The 25,391-nt window shown below is 34.5% G+C and overlaps 1 protein-coding gene across 1 annotated transcript in view; it reads right to left on the reverse strand.

Moving 5' to 3' along the window:
* Positions 1-23,945, reverse strand: part of LOC106664169 — a 173,562-nt gene extending 149,617 nt beyond the window's left edge. The window contains exon 1 of the mRNA XM_014389624.2: positions 23,864-23,945. Within this exon, the coding sequence (XP_014245110.2) occupies positions 23,864-23,939 (76 nt within the window). The 5' untranslated portion in view covers positions 23,940-23,945. The remainder of the gene's footprint in view (positions 1-23,863) is intronic.
* Between the last annotated feature and the right edge of the window lie 1,446 nt (positions 23,946-25,391).

Genomic DNA, 25,391 nt, shown 5'->3' on the forward strand with positions numbered 1-25,391 from the left:
TCTCCAACTGAGTACTGGTTTTCAGCCACCTGGACAACGTATTACAACAAAAATTTGTTAATAAAAAGTCGTTACAAAATGCGTTTACAGATTTGTTAATAATAAAGACTCAAAATTCTATTCAGCGGAACAGGAGAAGTAGCCATCAAGTTGGGAGAAGTGTGGAGGGTATTTTAACTAATAAAAATTGTTTACACTCATTTCTTTATTGCTATTTATAAACATAAATCTGCATTGTTTTCCGGACAACGAAATAGTAAAATCGTAGTAAAGAAGCAACTATTGGGTTGAAATTTATGCTGTCGTCTTAGCGATTATTTATTTTTCGAAAAAATAAAATATACATTTTAATAAAAATCTATAATAATAAAAAATATTTGATCTGACATTAAATTAATGTCAAATCGGTTAAATCGACAAGAAAAAGCTTTTTTTAAACATGGAAGATAAAGGACGCCCAGAAATACGGACGAATAGCATAAATGTGAGATGAAATATCACAGACATATTTAGTTTCCCATTTTCAGAAACTTTTATATGTTAACATAATTTTTAAGAGAGAACAATATAAACCATTTTATTTGCTTTTATAATACAAATGTAGCATGTAATGTGCATTGCTTACAAAAATGCCAACTAGGGATTAATAGCAAAAAATTTAATTGGGATAACCAAGTTAATTGTAATAAAATCGTTCGCTTGCTTCTTGAAATTGAAGTGGATCAATGAGCAAGTACTGTTCCGTTCCGACTCGATCAACAAAATACGGTTATCAAGGAAAAGCGGCTTGCATTAGTGAATAGAAATTGAGTCGTTATCTTCCATGACAACGCGAGGTTCTCATATTTCGTCGGTTCTGAGACAAACGTTATTGTAACCAAACTACGACAAAATATGTTTTTAACCACCGGAAACAGAGAATTTAAATTATCATGTGCATTATTTAAAAAAAAACTTTTGGTCGAAAGGAAAAGCCAAAATTTTCAAGGGAAATACGCTAAAAGTGTTATATAAGCGTCTCGTAAGTGCCGGCTTTTCGCGCCGTAACGATAGACTTAATTTCGTCAGATATAACGCTTTCCTATTTCGTAGCATCCGGTCCGGCAATACAAAATAATTTTAGAATTAAAATCTTTTTAGGTCACGTAAATAATTTATACACGTTTAAGAAAAATTTGGTTAAAATGTTAGGATTGCTGCATGAACGTTCTAATGAAGGGCAGGCCAAGAAAATCGAAAATTAAAATTTTTAACTAAACTTACCATAAGCAAGTATATAATAAACCGACGTAATTTTTGATGGATAACATTAACGCTACACCCTCAAATTTTAATGTATTTAGGTTTATTAATAATTTTCATTAACCAAAAATAGGTTTGGTTTTAAAAATAAGACGTTTAAAATAAAATGTTTAATGCCTAATTCTAAAAAAAATTGAGTAAAGAACAAAAAAAAGAAAACAATTAAAAACAAATGAAAATGTTTTAAAAAAAAGTTTTTTCCTATTTAATACCGAGTATTTTTACTTTTGGCACGCATCACATCCGTTAAACGCCTTTGCATTCCTTGGAAAAGATTTCTTCTAAAACCTTGATGAATTTTTTCCCATTCATCAAGAACAGCGGTTCCAACTCTTCTACGATTTTAGGACAAGGTTTTCGCCGTGGTACTGGTCGCTTAAGTTTGACCAAATGATTTCGAGCCACACCAAGCACTCATTTCCAACCTCATTCAAGTAATCATCACAATGCTTTATGCGGCCTGGCATTATCCTGTATTGGCAAGAATCTCTCACCGATGTGGAGGAAAAGGGCAGTAAAGGTACTTCGATTAAGTCTTGTAACTACCTCTGTGACGTTGGAGATAATCCTCGCATAACAACCGATTCGGTGCGGGCGTCCAAGGAAATACCACCCCAGAACATCAATACCCACGGTGAAATGCTACCTGAGGAATAATGCAGCAAGGGATGACCTTTTTCCTAAACGTCTCCATATGAAATTACGCCAGTCTGAAGTTTTGGGGACAACTCTCACCTCATCTGTAAAGAGAATTCGCCCCAATCTTCCAATGTCCAGTCCGTATGTTTCCGTGCTAATTAAAGTCTGCCCATTAGAAGATGGTAAAAAGAGGCCCACGAGCCGGGTGCCGGGCCATGAGGTTAATTTCATTGAGGCTTCTTCTTACAATCCTCGAAGAAATCAAACATTTCAAACTTGTCTTATCAGATTTCCTCTTTTCCCGTAATGCTGTGGTTTCTTCGAGCCTGATGACGGATAAATCTATCTATCGTCTCACTCGTCGGTAGACCTAAATCGACCCTGTCCTGCATTCTAGAGTGAAGAACTGTTCTCTGAAGCGCCGAAGAACGCTGACACTGTCATACTTATTCGAATACCTGACTGGTGCTATTGCAAAAGGTTTGAGAATAAGAATTATATCAAATGAAACCAACGAAGAAAAAAGGGTTAACTGAAAACGATCTTTAGGCGTAGAAAAATGAAAAGTCATAATGCTACTTTTTGTGTAAATGGGATTAATCAAGTAAAAAGTGAATAAAGGAAACAAGGCATTATTTACTGTTTAGTTTGACTTCAATACTCCTAATTACATGTAACTAATGTGGAAATATAATGAATTTAACTTAAACTAAATGAATTGAGGTGCGTTAAATTTGTACATCAATGTATATCTCTTAGAAAACTACTGAATGGAAACTAACATAAATCATTAAATGATTCAGTAAGTTAAGGCGTAAAACTGGGCCTTTTCCTGGAAGAGCGGTTGGTAATATTGCAGGAGCACTTTGTAGCAAATGCTAATGTCAGTTAGTCTAAGTAGTACGTCGAAAGGGAGTTCCCCATTTATGCTCTGATACCAGTCACATGTATTAGATTACTAACCGAGGAAGGATTGCTCGTTAACGTTCTTTAATCCTATGAGTTCAGATAACGTAATCGTAATTACCTTCATCCAAGCATTTATTCATTAATGAGCCAGTTGAAACACTGAACTTTTTTGACTTATTATAGTATGAATTACATACTCATTATGCGAATTAAACTAAGTAGAAATGTATTGATTAAAATCTGATAAGGTATCAATTATCCAATGGTTTCCGTGTTAATCATTCAAAATTGGCTGTTTTATTTTAGTATACAGAGTGTGTTTTTTATATGGCCCGGCTGAATTTCTCTTTTGGTTTAATATTTGTTAGACTAGCTGCAAATTTTTACCTTTTTTGGACAAAAATTATACAGGGCACCCAGTAACACTTCAAAATTTTAAATACGACCCTATAAATTCTGGCACATGATTTTAAAGGAGTTTTTACGCTGAAAACAATGGTGCTATCCGATTTTAAATTGGTCAAAAAATTACAAAGTTATGGCAAAAAGTTTAAAAGTCATTTGGTTTGCACTTTATTAATCATATTTCATGTTGACAAAGCCTCCCTCCAAAAATTGAGGAACTGATCACCATTTAAATTATTTTCGTAGAAATAAGGACCAATTAATTTCCGAGAAGTCCGCCCCAAATGTTGATGCTGTAAGCCACCTGATGGTGACAAGAGAATGAAATTCTCTGATTTTCTTCTGCCCACGTTTGCAAATTCCTGTGGGTTTAGAATGATATTAGAGGTAAACTTGAATTCATCAGTCCATAGGACGTTGGAAGAACGTTTTGTTCAACCTACCAAATCGACATTTGTGCAAGGATCGTTAGACGCCTGTCCACAATCAGAGTCCCGATGTCCCTGGACAAGTTGAGAGAGAGATACGGCTTTAAATCGTAAGTCCGGCGTACATCTCTAATTTTATTGTTTGAAAAACCTAAATCCCTTCCAACATTGGGGAGAGAGGAATTTGGATTTTCGCGAACATACAGTAAAATATTCAGCTCACCGTCGAAATTCACAAATCGCTGCCGGTTTGTTTTTTCCATAACATTGGCATTTTTTGCCCAATATAAAATCAGATTGCACCATTGTTTTCAGTTTATTTATTATTATTTCATTGATAATTTCCCGGCACTACTTCGAAGGCGCTAAGTGCAACCCCTCCGGCACAACCGGACAGTAATGCGGGTTTAGTATTCCAGCCCCTCGCTTTCATATTTTCTACGATACGTGATTCTTAATTTATTAATAAATTACTAACTAGTAATTAATAGAAATATTTGATTTTGTTAATATCAATTTCTTATTGGTGTCTTTACTATAATCATTACGAGTTGAAATATTTGTATAAATTTTATTATACTTCGTTTACGTTGTTTCTAATCTTTTGGTAAAAAGAAAATTAATTGATTGTTTAACAACAATAAAATATTTTGAACATTTATCGACTAACTTATGAAGATAATGTTGTCTTAGTCGTTTTCAAGGATGTGGCCAATGAAAGATATTTTTAATTTTAAATCTTCACTTAGTTTTCGGCAACTTATTGTGCGTAAATAAGATTGACTCTTATAATGCGAGTTTTTGCAAACAATGATAGAATGTAAACAATAAAGGCAATTAATGTTTACTTTAGTGAAGCAGAAAATTATCGGAATTAACGACGTAACAAATGAAATGCGTTTTGTCAAACTTTTTGCCATAACTTTGTCATTTTTTGACCAATATAAAATCCGATTGCACCATTGTTTTCAGAGTAAAAAATTCTTTTAACATAATGTGCCAGAATGTATAGGGTCGTATAGGAAATTTTGAAGTTGAACAGAGTATGAGGTGCCCTGTATAATTTTTCCTCAACAAAGGTAAAAATTTGAAAGTAGACTAACAAATTTGTTTGTTTTTTTATACCGTCATTGGTTTAAGAGAAATTCAGCCGGGCTATCTAAAAAGAGCACCCTGTATATAGCCAGTTAATTAGGAATCCAATGTGTTTTAAACAATTTTTAATAATATACATGCCGTAGATTGAGGTATGGACGAGAGAGAGAGAGAGAAATTATCTAGAAGAGCCGATCGTTCGTCAGAATAGGCTTTCCTTCGGAATCCGTCATTGAGGCGAGAAAAATAGCAGAGATCTTCACATTTAAACGTTTATTAACTGCTTAAAATCCACAAAGGCGAAACAGACACTCGCTCACGCCATAAAGATCTAACATAGGTTTACCCACTCGTATCAATTTGCGCAACCAACAACTGTCGTATTCAAAATCCAACTTTTAACACATCACTGGCCGCTGACCAATGACTAGCTCTAAACTGTAACTGACTTGGGCCAACTGACTAGTGTCAACTCAACTCTGCGCAAATACTGAGTGCCTACTCCAAGGACGTGGGGCTAGTACCTTCTGATTTCACCATTTTTCATTTCTTGCGCTGTCCTTTAGAGAGGATTCTCGAGCGTCCATGGAAGACAAGAAATGTGTCGCTTCGAATTTTACATATCCTCATTCTAATCGTGAAACACACATTTCATTCAATAATCTTTACACAATTATTTACTAATTAGTTCACAACTAATTATCTATACAAACCGTAGTCTTCTCACGATATTCATAAATAACCAAATAATTAATGAACCCTGTGCAGATTTACGGAAAGTTCTGAACATAAAACGAAGTTACAATTATAATAAAGTAGTACAATTTTCTCTAATTTGTTTAATTAACAATTTTTTAAAACTTTTTTTAAAATGTTTTTCTTTAAAAAAACTAGCCTTTTCACGACATATATTTTTTGATAGGATAAAATTAATTATTCAGCCCAGATTGTGAGATTTCCCAATTTCATCCTTAAAGAATATTTTTCATGATGAAGTTCCCCATTACAAATCTCCGGAGAATGTTAATTGCTCATTTTATCTTGTTCGTAATAAAATTTCAACAATATTAAAATAAATGAATGATGGAGGGGTATTGCGGATCTTCTACAGGTCGAGAGGATCGCTCCCTTCTCCCAACAATAATCGTTTTGACAGCATTCTTGAAATATTTCTTATGAATTATATTTTCATAAAAATTGTCTCGTGGAACTTCCATTTTTTAATGAACATTTTTTAATCGCGTCAATAAATCGCCATTTTTAAATTAACAAAACCTTATGAATAGTTAATAATTTTGAATATATTGTTTTAATATTTTACATTAGCAAAGAGTACTATCGAAATTTTTTTTAAACATGGTGAATAATCAAATGTTTAATAAATTACAAATCAATTATCATTCAATTACAAATAGTACCAAAATATGTTGGTTCTTATTTTACCGTTATAATGTTTGGTGATATATTCTGAAAAATATCTTCGTATTGAACAATCAAAAATGTTTTTTATACATTTAATCAAGCAATGATTTTCTCCTCCTCAATTGCTGTATTCGTTTTGTGTATTTTTTAAAATAAAATCACATGTTCTGATAAGTTACATAAAAACACTACATTTGATTTTATGTTTTTTGATTATTACTTATGTAAACAAGTGATTTTATATAAGAAACATACAGAATATTACAATAATTTATAAGGAACCAGATATTCCTTGAAATCGTTCTGCCAATAAGTTTATTTAAAAATACAAAAACGTTTGTATTATTCAGTATGAAGACTTTTTCCAAGATAGTCCGTATTGACATTCCTATATATTACATTGCACGTAACAAGTTGATTGAGTCTCGAGGGAAACAAACTAACCTCTTGAGAAACTTAATACTCCATTGGATAAAGTTGTACGAAAAGATGATTCGTTGATTTATTTCTCTTTGTTAGATCTTACAACAACGATATTTCTCGTGGAGGGATTAAATAACTCCTTACTTTTACGCTAATAAATTACGTTCATTCCAATAAATTAACATAAACACAACACTCCATAGAAGCATAGTAGTCCGCTCACATTCACCCCCTCAGATTATACCATATTCCTCGTAATCCAACTCACTCCGTTCTCGTTATTTCACGCTAATAACTTACTTTTACTCTCTAAACGTCACACACTCGCCAAAGAATATCCCGTATTCCGAGGGGCGGGATTAAACAACCCCTTCCTTTCACGCTAATGAATTACATTCATTCCTACAAATTATCATAAACAAACACATACACTATCTATCCACACATGGCCCCAAGAGTAAGCAACGGTCGAACGACATATCAAAATCGCCTTAATATGTCAAGCGTTCTGCGATTGAAAATGTCGACTTCACGTGCCCGTGAGTTATTCGTATATGGCCTATCGCAGTCCTGTCAGTATGGCCTTTTTCCCTTTTCGACCCTTTCTCCGAGGAGCAGGGACCGACGTCTTTCTTAACCTACCACGGTTTAGAAGTGTTATTTCTATTTTTACGAACGTTTATATAAATACAATATAATATACAAAACTTTAAATAGTAACAATTTGAAAGTATAATTTAAGAATTTAATTTTAATTTTATTTTATCACGGCAAATATGATGCCATCTAAAAATAACTAATTTTACAAAGACAGGATACAGACATATTTCCATTCAGGATAACATCGATTCCTCGTCATTAATCCCATAAAAAGCCACGCCTTTCTTGGACAGTCAAACTGGTCTTATCTGTCAAATGTGTAAGATCCTCGAAAAAAGATAAAATTACTTTGCGCACATTGAAGGAAAGGCGTCTCTCAGCGGAGCACTCTGAAAGAAATCTTTTATCCACGGCCAATATCTTAGAAGAATCACACGAGTACAAAGGATACGCTTTTGAAGGGCATTTCAATAAGAAAGGTCTGCCGTCGAATTCTTCCTTTCTCCTAGAGAAAATTAACAATAGGTTTTTTTACTATGAACTACATCGATTTCTTTTTCTAAACCATTTTAAACTAAAATTTGAAGAATAGTTGCAAAAAAAGGAAGTCTATTCATACATTTTTCTACATTTTCATTATAAGTCACATATTTTGTAAATATGGATAATAACAGGGTATGTTGTAATAGTAGAACCGTTGTAGATATAAAAATTTCAATTATAGTATAAATTTCGGCATTGGCAAAAAAGGAGAATAACAACGTAATGGAAGTGGAGGACGCGGGAGATTTTACCACATTCGTGCGGTTAAGTCTGTGCTAACGTTCAGTTTCTCTGTGGTCATGTTATGTTGGTTTGTTATCGTACGGTCCGAAATTGTTGAACTATGTTTAAGTCCTAAATTTAATACACAAGTACTTTTCATTATTCGCGGTTCTGTAGAGTTCCATCGGTATTGAAATTTCAGATTCCTAATATTATATAACGGCAAAGTTTCAATACAATCTCTCTCTCCCTCTCTCTCCCTCTCTGTCTGTCTCTCTCTCTCTCTCTCTCTCTCTCTCGCTCTCTCTCTCGCTCTCTCTATCTCTCTCTATCTATCTATTTATCTATCTATATATCTATCTATCTATCTATCTATCTATCTATCTATCTATCTATCTATCTATCTATTTATCTATCTACCTATCGCAAAGCACACGCTTGTTCGCGAATTTACTGAAGACAAGACTAAGTAACTTGGATTCACCATTTTTCATTCCTTGTTGATTATCTTTCAGATCGTATATTTTAAACGCCAGTATTATTATTTTTTTTTTATTATTCCTTTTTTACTAACCTTTGCGCGTGTGGCATGAAGGCCTCCTGGACAAACTAAAGCATACCAAACACTCGAAATTGAACGATTCTTCAGAGTCCACCAAGGATCAGCCTACTCCGACTGGGAGTACCCCAGGGACGTGTACAGGCACCAATCCTTTACCTCCTCTATACCGTAGATATCCGAACTTTACTCTCCACTATGCTTGCAACCGTTGCTGACGACATAGCTGTACTATCTTGTCATTCCGATGGCTTTGAAGTAGCTCCAAGCACATGTCCTAAAACTAGCTGAATGGAGCAAACACGGCATATAAAGCTTAATGAAATCAAGAGCAAACTAGAATCCTTCACCCTTAAAATATTAATCAATACTTCTCCCATCCCTAAAACAGACTGCGTCCGCTACATTGGGTTCCATCTGGACTCAAGACTAACCTAGAACCAACACATGACTATAATCTACAGGCACTAAACCAACGTTTCGGAATATTCTACAGACTACCAATGTAACGTTTCAATAAAAAACAAACTGACGTGGCATCGTCAAATCTTCTAACATCCAAACAATAAAGTCCTTCAAATCCAAAGCCAACACAATCATAGTCAACGCTCCTTACTACGTCTCCTTCAACACCCTTCACAACAATTTCAAAATCCTTTCTGTGAAAAAAATAATTACCAAAACATTTTCCACCTTCCGTACTAAGCTCCCCTCCCATAAAATACAGTTGCCTAATCCTTATCCAACAAAAACCACCCCTATAATCCCACCAGACGACTGAAGAGGAGATGGCCTCGTGACCAACTGTACTAAGATTAGTCCTCGAATATAGCAGGTAGAACAATAATGGTTTTTAACTCCCTTCACGACACACGATCCTTGTCAATTGTAAATTTAACTCATTACATCTTGCAAATAATATTACAGGTTATAATAATTCTATTAAATTACAAAAACTATCGTTCGTATTTTTCTTTTAATTTTATTTGCCAATATTACGTCATAATTATGCCTATAAAATAGAATGTGTAATTGCACACAAGCAGCTATCGCTTATAATTTTGCCCATTCGGGTGATAGCATTGTGCAACTGTGTGTATGAACCACTAACATGAGCAAAGTTGTTAACATTCCGTAAATGCCCACATTTGGCACGACACGACCCAATGTCAAATCAGAATTCATTAATGACCGATTTCATGTAACCGCTATTGATTATTGCAGGTACTTACGTAGTTGAGCGTAGATTATGAACGATATTTTCAAATTTTAAATCCAGTTTTCCCCTTTCTAAAAAGAAAGTACTGAATTCCTTTTACCTGTGGAACTTTTCCTGATATAAGAAGCAATATTGAAATTCATATATCAAATATGAGTTTTCTGCGAAGCAAAAGTGTTGCCATGTTGCCATACATCTCTCTTAATTTGAAAAGCGTTTTAATAGTATCGTACATCGCACATCCACAAGAAAGCGACACAACTCAACAAAAAAAAATTTACAGGAGAGACAAATGGAAGTTAACATTTTTTTATTTACGTATTAAGTTCATGTCTTAACGGTTGTTAGCAATAAAAACTGCCATGATCCGTCAATATTGTCTTTCGATTCGTCAAAAATCGGGGGAAAACACAAAACTTTTTAAAAAATCCGGCTGTACTACCCATTTTTGAGTTGTGACACTTTTCCTGCATATATTGGATCTCACTAATTTAAGTTAGTTTGTTTACTCTAACAATAATGGTGGTCAATGATTTATTGTAAGCGTATTAATGTGTATTTTTTATGATAGTAACAGGCAATATACATACAAAACTAACAAATAAACATAAACATCCATGTAGTAAGTTTCACTAAGTTTATTTTTAACCCAAATATGTTGCCCTCCTGGAGTAAGTACTAATTAATTATTTAACATACAAAATAAATTATTGAAATAACGGTTTTATTGATTATTAAAAATATTGTAAGTAAAACATGAAAAAATCGTCGAAAATATAAATAATCCATTATATTTCGTGTCCCGATTGACCAAACTAGTTCTTTCAATTAATTATTCTTTATGTAAGGTATTGGTTGAAATAAAAAAATTTTTGGTGTCACGAGCGGGATTCGAACCCACGACCTTCGACTAAATACTCCGCTGCTCTACTACTTGAGCTATAAAATAATGTATAAGTTATAAGACAACTTTGTTGAAAAATTATTGAAAAACAATAGTATAATTAACATTGTTATTAAAATAAAATAAATGAAACTAAAATAATTCACGAAACATTAGATCAAGTTATGATTTGGAAGAAAAAAGCAAATTCAGTTGTTACTGCCAAGCTTTCGTCGATAAGGTCATCATCAAGGCCTATATAAATTTCACATTACGAAAATCATATCTGTACAATTGATTTAACAATTGTTTTTCATAATGTGAAAATGTGACTCCGGTACAGCATAAAATGCTCCTCTAAACTAGGAAAAAACTGACGTAACACGAAATGTTCCACTTTTCCCGTTAAATACTCACACCGATGCTTTGAACCTCGATTCAAAACTAAGATATGCCACTTTCGTGAATGGTGACTGTACGTTCCTGCGAATTCATAAGTAACACATAGTGCTGCCCTAGCAGCTAAAAGTCCAGTTACAGTTATGTCATTTTTCCTATAGCATCGCACACCCGAATACTTTAACAAACAAATAAAAAAATAAAAAATCCGGTTTTAATCATTTTTCAACTTGTGGGTATGCTATATATTCTGATGCACACAAATAATTGTTAAACCTTTCTTTCTATTTTGAGCTGATGGCATTCCTATATTTACGTTGATATTCGTCCGTAACGATCGTCAGACACAAATGCGGCTTTACGGCATGAACCGTGCTGTAAAATGCAAAATCGGCAATGCACACATTAATATACGCAAAAAAACTCGGCGAACGAAACTAAGCAGTCCGGCGTACGATGTCCGCGATCGTTCGAGTAATAAATTCATATCCTTTGGGAAATGTCCGCCGCTCAACTTTTCGAATCACAATTTCAAATTATTGCCTCAGATTTTACGAGCTCCCCAGTGAGTCCTGTTGCCTTTCATGTTTGTATTCCCCTCTTCTCACAGATTACTGGCATAACACTGATGTTTAGCTTGGGAAGAATGGATATGCGCATCAAACAGTTAACGAGTGAGGAATGTAAAGAACGGAGTGTTTTTACTACTGTACAACAATCAAAAATACCTGTCTTCGCGTTTTTATTCAAGTTTAAAAATAGCTATTAAAATTGCATTGAGTTGACAGATTTCATCAAATATTAATGATCAATATGAATTGTGCCCGTTGTCAAATGTCCAGAAACAAAGCAAAACCAATTGGATCTCGATCCGATTGTTCTTCCTTTTAAGTTAGGTTTAATTTGTATTTATATTTTGATGTAGCCAGTCGCAAGTGTTCCAACCGGAGAATGCCAAATATTAGGCAGAAGGACAAAAAAAACAAAAGTAGATAATGAGATAAAATGAAACAAACAAAAAGAGTGGTGCATAAAAATGTGAGAGAGATAGACACACACACACACACACACACACACACACATATATATATATATATATATCAGCAGACGACTATTAGCCATTATACTTTATACCATTATACTTATTATACTTTGTATCAGTATTTCTATTTTTTTGTTTGTATCAATTCTAATAAAGTATTGTGTATTGTANTATATATATATATATGCACTAGGAGAGAGAGAAAGTGTGTGTGTCAAAGTGAGCACACATATGACGAAAAAGAGAGAGGAAGAGAGAAAGAGAGAGTGAGAGAGAGAGAGAGAGAGAGAGATAGATTGACTATCTGTGTGTCACAGTAAACACAAAAAACAATAAAGTTAGAGAGAGAAGGAGAGAGAGGGAGAGAGAGATAGAGAGAGAGAGAGAGAGAGAGAGAGAGAGAGAGAGAGAATATAAGTGTGAGTATGTGTTTCTGACAAAGACAAAAAGTTTGTGTGAAAGAAGGAAAATAAGTTGAAAAGAGATAATTGAAAAGAAAGCTTAACCCAAAAATAATGGAATGAAAATTATTTTAAAAAAATATATTAATAAAATAAATGTAAAAACGTTCTACTCCCAGGTTATTATATAATTTATAAGATAATATAAATAAAGTAATCTCTTATTTGATTTTTATTACTATTATTATTAAATGTGAGAAAAGTTATAAGAAATGGAAGTACTTGATCTTATTTATGTAGCATATTTACCTTCAGATGGAATAAATTATTCCAACGGTTTGCAATATAATTTTTAGTTGTTTTTTTTTTTTTTTTACTTTTTTTCTTGTGAGCATTCGTTTAATTGTAAAACTTCATTATTCCAACTTATTATCACTTTGTTATTTTCCGCATTAAACTACAATTTGGTTCACATTCTTATATAATGAACGAATCTTCTATTGTCCGCTCTATAGCACACCCTATAGAAATTCCAAAACAGAATGCCATATTAAATACATCTTAATTAGCTCTTTGATCTCTAACGTTCGCTAAGTTTAATAGAGATAAAAGAGTGAGAAACCAACAACGGGTACTAATATCTTTAAAGAGTTTATATTTTGTTCCCGAACAGATTTTTATAGGAAGATCTTTATTACCTTATTAATTTTTATAAAAGTAAAACAAAAATGTCTGCGCCAGGTTTTTAGCAGCCACTTACATACTTGAAAAATCGTTGAAAAAAGAAATTACTTCCGTAGGGTACGGCAATAATGAGGATTAAATACATCGCCCTGCACGACACAAAAAATATACAATAAAAACTAGAGAAATATTTTTGAAAGTGGTTATCCATTAGGATATAACTATACTTCACCAGTTACTCGGTTGACCACCAGCTTTAATTTACGATATTGCTCAGCCATAGTTCGGACGTTACAAAAGCATTGAGTCTAGCAACCCGGCCTCCTTTAAAAGTTAAAACTTATCTTCTCTCACACCTAATATCTCATTCTGAGACCTTCCTCCCGGATCGATGGTTAAAAGTGAGAATCGGCACCGATTTTTCATTCATCATGCCAATTAAAGCGGGCGAACGAGGAAATATAGGCCCAATCCTCTACACCATCTACATTGCTGATATACCTACACAACTCACAATGCGAACAACACCGCAATCATAGCTACATACTCCAATCCTATCCGTTAGCGAGGTAGACTCATGGATAGTTGACCCCTGACCCTTTTTTCTAACCCTCCCTCGCCCACAAACAAATACGCATTTGCAAAGTTCATAAAGCCATTAAAAAAAATCCTATCCTAGCCATAGAAGTCGAACTGTTTGGCTCGGACTAATCCTCCAACATGGAACGAATCATAGTTCTTCGCCGTATCCTCGATGCTCCCGTCACCAACCAAATGATCCATAAAGACCTAAAAATCCCAGGAGTGAAGGATATGATCCGAACACCTTTCCTCAATTTCCACTCTAAACTATCCCTCCACCCTAATCCACTAGTTCAAACTCTTTCCTCAACGTCCACTACGCCGTTTAAAACGACGATGGCTAATGTTCCAATCCAACGTTCCGCAAGGAAGTATTATAGGTCTCTACACCATTTACAATGTTGACATCTACATACACATCCACATACATATCACAAATCTAACCCGGAAGACACCGCAATTTTATCACACTCTTTCTGACGACCAGATGCACACAGAAGCAATCCAACAGATTGGTGCACTCGGTGGGGGATCAGGTGGAACGAGCAAAACGTCAACAGGTTACGTTATGCACAAACGTCTAATCTTCCCATCAGTGCACATAAACAACAAGGTAATACCACTATCCTGCCAAGTCCGTTCCATTGGGCTTTACTTAGATAGCAGATTTACATGCAATCCACATACAAGATTAAAACAACAAAAACATAAAATTTTCGAACTACTCAGACACATAGTGGGAGCAAAATCAACACTAAGCAAACATAACAAACTAACCGCTTACAAAACACTCATCAAACCTATTTCGATTTACGAAGTCGAACTGTGAGGCTCGGACAAATCCTCCAGCATCCAAAGAATCCAATTCTTTCAATCCAAAGTTCTCCGCCGTATCCTCAGTGCTCCCTTCTACATCACTTGTCAAATGATCCATAAAGACCTAAAATTCCCAGATCTGATCCAACCACGCTTCCTCAATTTCCACTCTAAACTATCCCTCCTCCCTAATCCACTAGTCCAAACTCTTTTCTCAACGTCCACCACGCCGTTTAAAACGACGATGGCCACGCGACCTATCATAACCCTCCCAATTAAATAAAAGACAATTCCAGCACTGGCTGGTTTCTCTCCCCACTGCCTCCTGGTCTGCCAAATCTGTGTTTATAATTATACTATTTACTCAATATATATTTATTTTGCGTAGATAGTAAATAAATAAAATAAACTTTTAAAAAAATTACGATTCTTTATTCGATAATGCTACTAAGACGGCAATGATAGTGTAAAAATAAAAATGCATATAATGAAAGTCTTTCATCGTAAACAATAAATAAAAGTAAATCACACATCAAGTACCTCGACCGTAATAAAAGTACGATCACTAGTGCTGAGTGTGAAATACAGTAGCACTCGAACTAACAAGCGAGGAAAAGTGAAATTATTACAGCATAAAACATATTTTCGTTACCCCGCCCGTCCTAACAAGCCTCGGCCCTCCGATTAAACCTATCTCGAATACGGAACCATTTATATTATAAGGCGTTTCTCTGATTTATTGGCAAATATTTCTGTATTTCTCTTCGTACAGTGATTTGTTTTCAATTCCCTGTATCGAAATTTATTGTATTTGACTTTGCATGAAACTTTGGTGTCGGAATATAAATTGGGATATTTTCGGTTGAAATTATGTAGCGGGTTTTGAAAATTATGCCGTACGTTTTACCTGTACAAATTTCAGGGCCGACTAAATTCAATCCTTTGTTCAATTAAGCTTAATGCCATTACTTATGTTTGAAGCGATGTTTGTCCGTTTTTATTCACTGGCAATGGCCATTGGGCGATGGAATAAAATGAAATGTATTTTCGCTTCTTAATGCAGGGAAAAATGGAAATGGCAAGTCAAGTACGGCCATATCTGATGGTATATGGTGTGCGGGTGGGTCAGACTTGCCAAGTATGAAGGAAAATATTTTTCTCCAATTGAAATTGATAATAAACTGTCGTTGACTAAAAGTGAAATAGCAACATTCATCAGTCAGCAAAAATGTTAAAATATTAATTAATTAGCATAATATGTAGATGAGTGTCATACTGTTCCCAGGGAACGTTAACCAAACATCTTGATATGCATTTAGAACTACTGAAAAACAAACAAAGCGTTGAATAGATATCAAAATGTTTTCTTTAATTTTTCCTTTTATTGCATTCCAAATTGTAAACCTAGTTACTTCTAGAGATCAACTCAAAATTAAAATAATATTTCATCTGCCTCTTTTAAAACTCATAAAGATCTGGAAATAAAATTCAAATTTTTAAAAGAAAAAACAAATAAATTATTTTTAATTATAACGGTTTATGAATGAACGTTAATCCATGTACCTATGAAAACTCCCTTACGAAACCAAAGGGTCATCCTCACACGAATAAGAATAGACTATGCGAGGTGGACACGGACATTTGGGCCAAAGCCCGCCTATGTGTCCGGTTTGTAGAGAAAAGTGACTCGATGTGTCGCACCTAGTTGTAGGGTGCAACTTCTTGGCTTGGCTCTATATAGAGAGCGCGTAGGAATCCCACCCAATATGAGAATTGTGCTCGAGCAAGGCAACGATAATCTGGGGCCTCTGTTTCGATTTTTGGAGGAAACAGGGTTGTTTTATTGTAAATGCTGGTTGTTGTTCAGAGAGAATGTTTTTATTGGTGTGGATGTGTAGGGTGATTGGGTAGATGACGGAATATTGAGTACGTCATCGACCCTCTATATGAAGAAGGTGATGAAGGAATATCGAGTACTCCACCATCTTAATTGAGGGAATGGTATGCAAATAACAAAAAATATATTTTAGGGTGAGCGAGGGATTTTGGGTTTAGGAAATGCATGCGTTGGGGGCTGAATGACAGCTGTTGATGGCCCCTAGAACCCAACCTCGGCGGCTCGACGAATATATAAGGAGTTGGTCTACCTAGTTTGTGTGGAGAGTGAATGAATTTATTAGCGTGAATGGGTGATGAGAGAGGGTCTATGGCAAAATAGCGAGTACTCTATCATCCTTATAAAACGAATGGTATTTAAATAGGATATTTAAGTGAATGTATTTAAGAATGGAGCGAGTATGAATGGGTTTGGAACAGCATACGTTGGATGCTGAATTGACCTAGCTGTTGACATCAGCCCTCCCCCCAGCAGTACCTCGCATGCTGGACGGATACTGCCCCAAAAATGGCTACACCCGTGATGGGTAATTCTCCAGGCCTGCCGGCAATTTATTACAAATTACAAAAGAGAGAATTGCCGGTGGACTGCAAGAAGTGTTAGACTCGACTCTGCACATATGTCTGTATATACATATATACATGTGGGGATTGGAGCCTATATAAATCCTAAATCCAAATTTATATACTACATCTCTACCGATGAAATCATAAATAAAAATAAACAAACAATAGGAACAGCAATTATTGCTAAGAACACAATCCAGACATATTCATAATCCCATCCTTTTGTTGGAGATAACGCGAGTTGTATAAATAACGAGATAAGGAAAATCACGGTCCGATATTCTTAATTAAATACAAATCAATGATTGTTTGACGCTTTTGTTGGGCTCGATGTGAATTAATGCATGGAGGAGTTTCAAACGACAAAGGTGGTCAGACCCAAATGATAAAAGCCGAATCAGACCACAAGATAACGTCCAAAATGTAAAAAACAAACGGATATCTCAGCTAACGAGAATTTAAATAAAATACCGATTGTTTGTTATATCTGAAATAGGAGAATATTTCATTTTAAATTGTAAACTGATTACTTAGCCTCATTTACTTCTTTTCATATTCTCGTATTTAGTTTCACTTTTCAACGTCCAACATCATTTAGCAACATATTTTTTAATTAAAAGAATGAAAATATGAGTCTCAATTCAAACGTGCTTAGAAAATAAATATTGCACTGTAAATCTTAATATTAAATAATATGGTACCTCTTTACATTAAAGCAATATTTTTATGACTTTTTGTACATAGAAACATCACAGCTGTTGTTTGATCTGAAAATCATTTACGTATCAACTGACCTGTACTAATTTAAAACTGTTTCCACCTCGTTTATAATTAATTATAATTATGAATTAATACAAGCTCAAATCTGCACATGCATGTACATATGCATACACGTGTACAGAGTTGATTCTATCGCTTCTCGTAATACAGCGGCAATTCCAGCTTTTGTAATTTAAAATGAATTGCAGGCAGAACTCGAGGATCCCCCGGGTGTTTTGCTTCCTCCAAGAATCGGAAGAGTGAACCCAGATACTCGATGCCGTGCTCAAGCACTCTTCTCATATCAGTTGGCATTCTTACACGTTCTTTATATGATGCTAATAAATGCCCCCTATAATTAAATGGGAAACATCGACCTTATACTGCATGCCGAAAACATACGCCGGCTTTGGTACAAAAGTGTCATTGTGTCAACCTCTCATAGACTATTCCTAATCGGGTGAGGATGACCTTTGTTTTACGATTCCGGTCCTTCGTGAGCCACCTATCGACAGTGCACTTGATAAGCAAGAGCCTCAGTATAAGTCAGGCTGGTTTGTTCAAAAAGCGATGTCCCTGAATACCTGTAGCTCTTCCACTGAAGTTGCCGCTTGAGGGAGACCAAACCATTGCTGGCGGTTGTGTGGGCTTAAACCCTGGCTTTTCCCTTGGGCCAAGTCTGGGAGGAGGTCGTCATTGTCCTCCTCTCGTTTCGGGGGGGTTGGATTCACGTCATCGCCTTCTCACTCTAGAACCAGTGCCACTCTCTTATTCTTTGAGTGCTCACCTCCATTGGAGGCATAGCATAGAGCAACGTCTCTTTCACGGACTTCCGGACCTACAACCTCTTTGTAGATTTTCTAACAGGTTTTTTCAGTGTTAATACCAGCTGGCACACTCCTCACTGATTTCATCAGTTTCTTCAGGTTGAGACTGTGGGATAAACGGTAACTTTAGGGTTTGCACTTTTAATGTGCTTACTTCAGTGTGAATGTTTTCTGTGGATACCCACGACCACCCAGGAACAGATAGGTAGGAAGGCCCCGGCTCGAGCAACCCGCGCACTACCTGGCAGGCGGCCAATCACAGTACATTGATCACTGTACATTCATTTCTCTTCACGCGGGTCTTTGGGTAGGATATGACTGTTACCAACCATACCCCTCGGTCTTCACCCTCTCGTGGCCACCCACGTGTGCATGCGCGCGCACGTGTATGTGTGGTTGTGTGTGTGTGTGTGTGTGTGTGTGTGTGTGTGTGTGTGTGTGTGTGTGTGTGTGTGCGCGTGCGTGCGTGCGTGCGTGCGTGCGTTACAAGTTTACAGTCCTGGAGCAACTGATTATAATATTTTTCTTCCAACCCAAGAAATACTAAGAGAAATGTAAAATAAGTTTAACTAAAAACAGAACTAAATACAAAACAAAAATAAATACACAGCAATATGGAAATTAAGCAGCTCATTGTGCCGGATGACATATGGGAGATGTATGTTGATTCTCAATTAGGGTGCGCGATTATAAGCAGGTGCCGCCTCCAGGAATACAGCGTGTCTCCTTTTATAGTCCCTATATTGAATAAATGATAGAATGATATATAACAAAGCTGAGGTACGTTTTGGCCTGTTGCAGGAGCTCGATTGTACATGGAATATCATAGTGTTGATTTTTATATTTAATATCAGTGATTAATTGTCCGTTTAATATTAATCCATTTATATTTAGTGGTCTAATTGACCAAGTTACTTATTTCGATTAATTATTCTTTTTATGTAAGGTTATGTATGTTTGTTGAGATGGTCCGTTTAACGTTATTTAAAAGAACTTTTTATTCGTAACGTAATTCGATTATTATTCTTTAAGTCTAAGTGTAAGAATAAGGAAAACTGTAAAAACATTTTAATATCTTATATCAGAATATATAATTCAATTTCTCAATCGTTCATAACCAGATGTTGGAAAATAACTCGGGCAATTCAAACTAATTTCCGACTGCTCCAGTAATCGTAATCTTATTTTCACGTTTCCTGCTAATTCGAGCGTTTTCAAGCAACAATATCTTACACAAAGGAAGCATAGTCAGGCTGGGGTTTTATCAACAAGTTAGTCATGACGAAGAGTACAATTGTTTCGCTTTCCAATCCTCGCATTGTGTAAGAGTTACATGATAAAATCAATCTGAAGACTTTTTTTTTTATTGTTGTTTTCATCCCTTTTCTCATATTACACCGCTTACAGGCAAACTGAACCGTACACTAATGTTTGTAAAACCAGCTTATCCGTCTCCTCTAATAATATAAACGAATAGGTTTATTGTCACCTTACATCAGCCTATTTTGTGCAGAAAAACTTTTGTGTTTCTATTATTATTATTTAAATTATATATCTAAATTATATTATGAGTTTTGTGAAGTATTTTTGTAATTAATATAAGGTATCTTTATGAGTTTGTTATTTCTTTAGAAATCGTGAGATGCGGTCTGGTGTGATGTAGGTTTCAGAAAAACATTTTCTTTATCGTCCCAACGTTACGATCTTTATTGAGATTATCTTCAGGGCTCGAAGTGTTTGTTTTCCGTGTAGATGTGTCATTATTGGGTGTCGTGTTGAGAGTGCCACTTCCAACACTTTGAGCACTGAAGATGATCTCAATAAAGATCGAAACGTTGGCACGATTAAAAAAATGTTTTTCTGAAACCTACATCACACCAGACCGCATCTCACGATTTCTAAATAAATATCGATTAATGGTCACTAATCACCACACATTTGTTATTTCTGTAACTAGATAATTTCAATCTAGTTTCAATCAGTCTTTACGTCTTTTGTTGCAAATAACCATTTTTATGAAAGTATCTGTTAGTAAATTATTAAGTATTTTTTGTTAAGGTACGTATGTGTACATATAGGAAATAAGTACGTACGGTATGAAACTGTTACAAGTCTTATCAGTAACGATAACGGATACATGCAAGTTATATTTATATTATAAACTATATTAGTTATAGTGGGTGCCCGCAATGGTTTAGGCGTTGACACGGCGCTCATCACTGTAAGGTGAAGGTCCCGGGTTCGAATCCAGAGGCCCTGAATTCCAACCAGACATACTTACAAATGGGCTTTTTTTTAAAAACACCGGCACCCTGAAGGTTTATAGGACCTCTGCTGTTGCAGACCCTCGTAAAAAAAAATATTACTTATAGCGTTATTTGTTTGGAAGAATGCTCTCGGTTTATCAGATGTCGATTAAGCCCAATTGCATTTTTCTCCCCCTTAACCCGAGGTGACTTATTAATTAGGGTAATTGAGGGAGATCCTGTGTACACTTCCTCCTTCGGCGAAATAAACTTTTTAAAAAAGAAGATCTCGAATAATTATCCATAATTGACGCAGTCGGTAGAACGACAAAGATGTTCAAGAATATTGAAACCAACTGTATCAACGATTAATTTGCCTTCTCGAACTTCATCAACCTACTTGTACCTCAGTCTAAGTAAGAAAGAAAGAAGGATTGGACATGGTACACTTTTTAATCATACTGAGAATCAATATTGATTTTATAACAAAACATTATAATAATATATTAATAAAAATTAATAATAACTTCAATTAAAATTATAGTTTTAAGAAAATAAAACTGTAATAATAAAAATTTTAAAAATGGGAAATTCGTAAGATTTGAAACTAGTACAAGATGGTATAACAACTTATAACGGTAATCCTAAGACTTTGGCCCAATTAAAGTGAAAGAAATAAACATTTTATTGAGCAGTGTACAAAACGGTTCTACTTTACAGCAGTGTTCCTATTCATAAGAAACAAAGTGAAGCGATGAAAACGCTACAAAACAGACAAAGCTAACGAGTCTATGAAAAATATTCAGTTCACTTCAAGAAAATTTTCAGATATTCAAGATCCGGCGAATTTAATCATAGACATTGTGAGGCATAATATGAACAAAAACGTTTTAACTTCGCTCGTTGAAATTTGTGAAAAAATTGATCTGTTCCGTTCGAAAATAAATATTTTAGAAGGCACAGAAGCCAACAAAAGTTACCTAATTCGATTTCAAGAATTAGTAATATGCAACAATTTCATAAGGTCGCTGAAAGATCCTGTGTACGCTTCCTCGTATATCGGTGGAGCTACTACTTTTTGAAATAAACTTTTTTTAAAAAGATCTCGAATAATTATCCATAATTTGTATACCCAATTTGTAAAGGCCCAACAGTTAAGGCATTAAAATAATAGAATAAAAAAATTCCATAGATTTAATTCATTTTTCTTCTGTATTTATCTTGGTTGTAGTGCAGACTTGCTATATAATAAGGTTTGTTAACATACCTCGTATGAAAAGCTTTCTTTTAGACTAATACTCTTTACTTTTTACAGATTTTACCTTCTTTGAGTGATTTCTTGAGCATTAATGTATGTACTTCTTCACTGTATTTTGTAACATTTTATTAACCATAATTTTATCATGAAATAATGTTTATAGTTTTGAATTGAATAGATCTACTACCTACTATGACATGCTTATGCGTGCTATCTACGCTGTGATGTTGGTATTCCATAAGATTTTATTTTTAAAGCGTAACTTCACAGATGCAGTGGTGCTTACAAAATATCTTGGTATGGCGTAAAAGAACAAAGACTTACCTCTTCTATTTTTATATTGCTTTTGTTACTTCCCTTTTACAATACGTCCAAAACATTTTTTGTTTCTTGAAATTTTTATTGCTTTGAAAAGTTTACATTACGCAGTTTTTAAAATATTTACACAATTTAAAAAAATGATACAATCTTAAAAGAGTAAAAATAAATGTGTGGTGTTCAGTGACCGTTAGTCAATGATTATTCGGAGATCGTGAGATGCGTTCTGGTGTGACGTAAGTTTTAGAAAAACATTTTCTTTATCGTGCCAACGTTTCGATCATTACTGAAATCATCTTCAGGGCTCAAAGCGTTTGTTTTCTGCGTAAGAGCGTCATTCTTGTCTGTCGTCACACTGGTGTGACTCTCAACACGACACAGAAGAATGACACATGTACGTAAGAAACTTCTCTAAAGCTCTCCGCGGCCATTTCATTTGTCGCCAGGAATCAACAAGAATGACACATCTGCACGGAAAACAAACACTTTAAGCCCTGAAGATGATCTCAATAAAGATCGAAACGATGGCACGATAAAGAAAATGTTTTTCTAACACCTACGTCACACCAGACCGCATCTCACGATCTCCGAATAATCAGTAAAAATAAATTTTAAAAAATATTCAATGTTAGACTACTTACGTTATATGCATTTGATTTGTTTATATTTACGTGTTCCGGGCTCAAAAAAAAATAGCAACTCATTTTCTTCGGCATAATTCAAAGATTTGTAAAATTTTATATGAACCATGTTATCAATCTATAAAAAAAAAGATTTCCGCTGGAATTATTACTATTATTCTCTATTGTCCTGTTTCTCGTTTCCATAAATTGAGTGAGGCATTTACGCTTCACTTCTTTTCATCTATTTGGTCGAATTCAAATTGCAGTTACCGTATTGTGCCACCATGACAACTGGCAAAACTATCCAGGATTGAAAATTCGCTCTATCCGGTATTATTTAAATAGGCGTACACATTTTAATCGAGCTCGTTTCAAATTCAAATCTGCAATATGTATGGAAATTGGTAGATAATCCGAGGTAAATTTGAGCAATTGTATATAAGCTAATATTACTTTATAGCTATGGTAAATTTTGCATTAATTTGCCGGTTTAGTTGATTGAAATATTTATTTGGAACCAATATAAGCTTAGATTTAATACCAGAAAAATATTTTCTTTTAAAAAAATCAATTTAATAAAAAAACTTTTTTATTGTCTAGCTGAAAATAAGCTTTTTATTATTAGCAAAATGCAAATGAAACGTTAAGGTTTCTTAATGCCTGTCAGGGGAGAAGACCCACGCGCGTTCGGGCGTGTGTAAAGAAGTGGCAGATTCGGTAAACAAATTTTCATTTTATGAATGAGCGATAGTATAAATTGATATAACATTAAAAAAACTTCTAGAAAATGGAATACCGTGAGTGTGAACGAGAATGATGACAAGAACAATGATTCCCTTCATGTCTGTTTGTCGAGGAGCGGCATGGCCCATCGGAGGTGGCTGGAGGCAGACTAACGGAATCGCCGCTCCCGCCACCCTTGACAGAAATACCGCCGCCCCTCAACAACCCCTTCCACGGGAGTCGACAAATTCAAATTTTCTACTTATTTTAATTAAAAGATCTTTCCAATTCCACCTTCTCACCCTTTAGATTTAGAAGGCACAAGAATCCAAAATGGAGAACCGCATTAAAAATACATTTATGCAGAGATAACGAAGAAAATGAAAGCTTAATTTCCAGTTAAGTTTCACTCGCGATCTAACAGCTATGTTATTTACTGGTTTTGAGCTAATATTATAAAATTCGTTTCATAAAAATGTCTGCCAAACAGTTAGGACAAAACATGATTTATTATGTTTCAGTAAGCCAATAATAAATTGTGATCAAGATTAGAAAGCTCAACAAAAAAATCGCAACATATTAGCTTTACATTGTTTAGAGCAATAATATTAATAAATAATTTATTTTCCAAATTATATAATTTATTACTGAACTATTCTAAACAAAATTGTTATAAAAAAAGAATTAACATAATGATAAAAGAAATTGATTTTAAATTGTTCAAATACGAATTAATCTATTTAACTACATGAGAATTCCCAGTACCAGCTATGTATATTAACTAGTTTTAACTGCCGTTATATTAAATTATGTCAACACAACATATAATGTAGATTAAAGCTTTATACCAAATTTGCACAAATGTTATATAAAATGTAGAACAATTACGTAGGTACATCTCCATGCAAGGAAGTAGCATAACGCTATCTTGCACGGTCAAAAAAAAATTGTAATCACAAGCAAACTCAAGAAATATGTACGTTTATAATTAAGAAAAAATGTAAAATTCATAATCATGTATGTATGAGGACAAAATAAATAAAATAAAAATAACAAACAGTAAATTACATGCTCAGTTTATATAATGTAACCAATGTAAAAAAATCTTAAAATCAACGTTTTAGTAAAACTGACAGTATGAAAACTTCTACGTTTTAATTGGAGCTGTTAACCCTTTTAAAGCTAGAACTCCTATAGCTATATGTCCTATCTTAGACATACTTACTATTTATCAGCTTCAACTTTCCGAAAATGTAATAATAATTAATTATTAACTTATTAAATTTAACGTTTGTTAGTGACACAATCTATACTTCATTAACACTCACAAATCGTGCCGAATAGACAAAGGGGACAGTATGAGGCTGTTAGTTAAAAACATTTTTATTTTTTTATTTCATTTATTTATTGCTATCTGTACAAAATAAATATACATTGAGCATATAGTCTCACAGAATTGGCAGACGAGGAGGCAGTGGGGAGAGAAACCATCCAGTGCTGGAATTGTCTTTTATTTAATTGGGAGGGTTATTATAAGTCAGGAGGCCATCGTCATTTTAAACGGTGTAGTGGACGTTGAAGAAAAAGTTTGGACCAGTGGA

The sequence above is a fragment of the Cimex lectularius genome, unplaced genomic scaffold (assembly GCF_000648675.2).
Source record: "Cimex lectularius strain Harlan isolate CLEC.00 unplaced genomic scaffold, Clec_2.1 scaffold50, whole genome shotgun sequence".
NCBI classification, from domain to species: Eukaryota; Metazoa; Arthropoda; class Insecta; order Hemiptera; family Cimicidae; genus Cimex; species Cimex lectularius.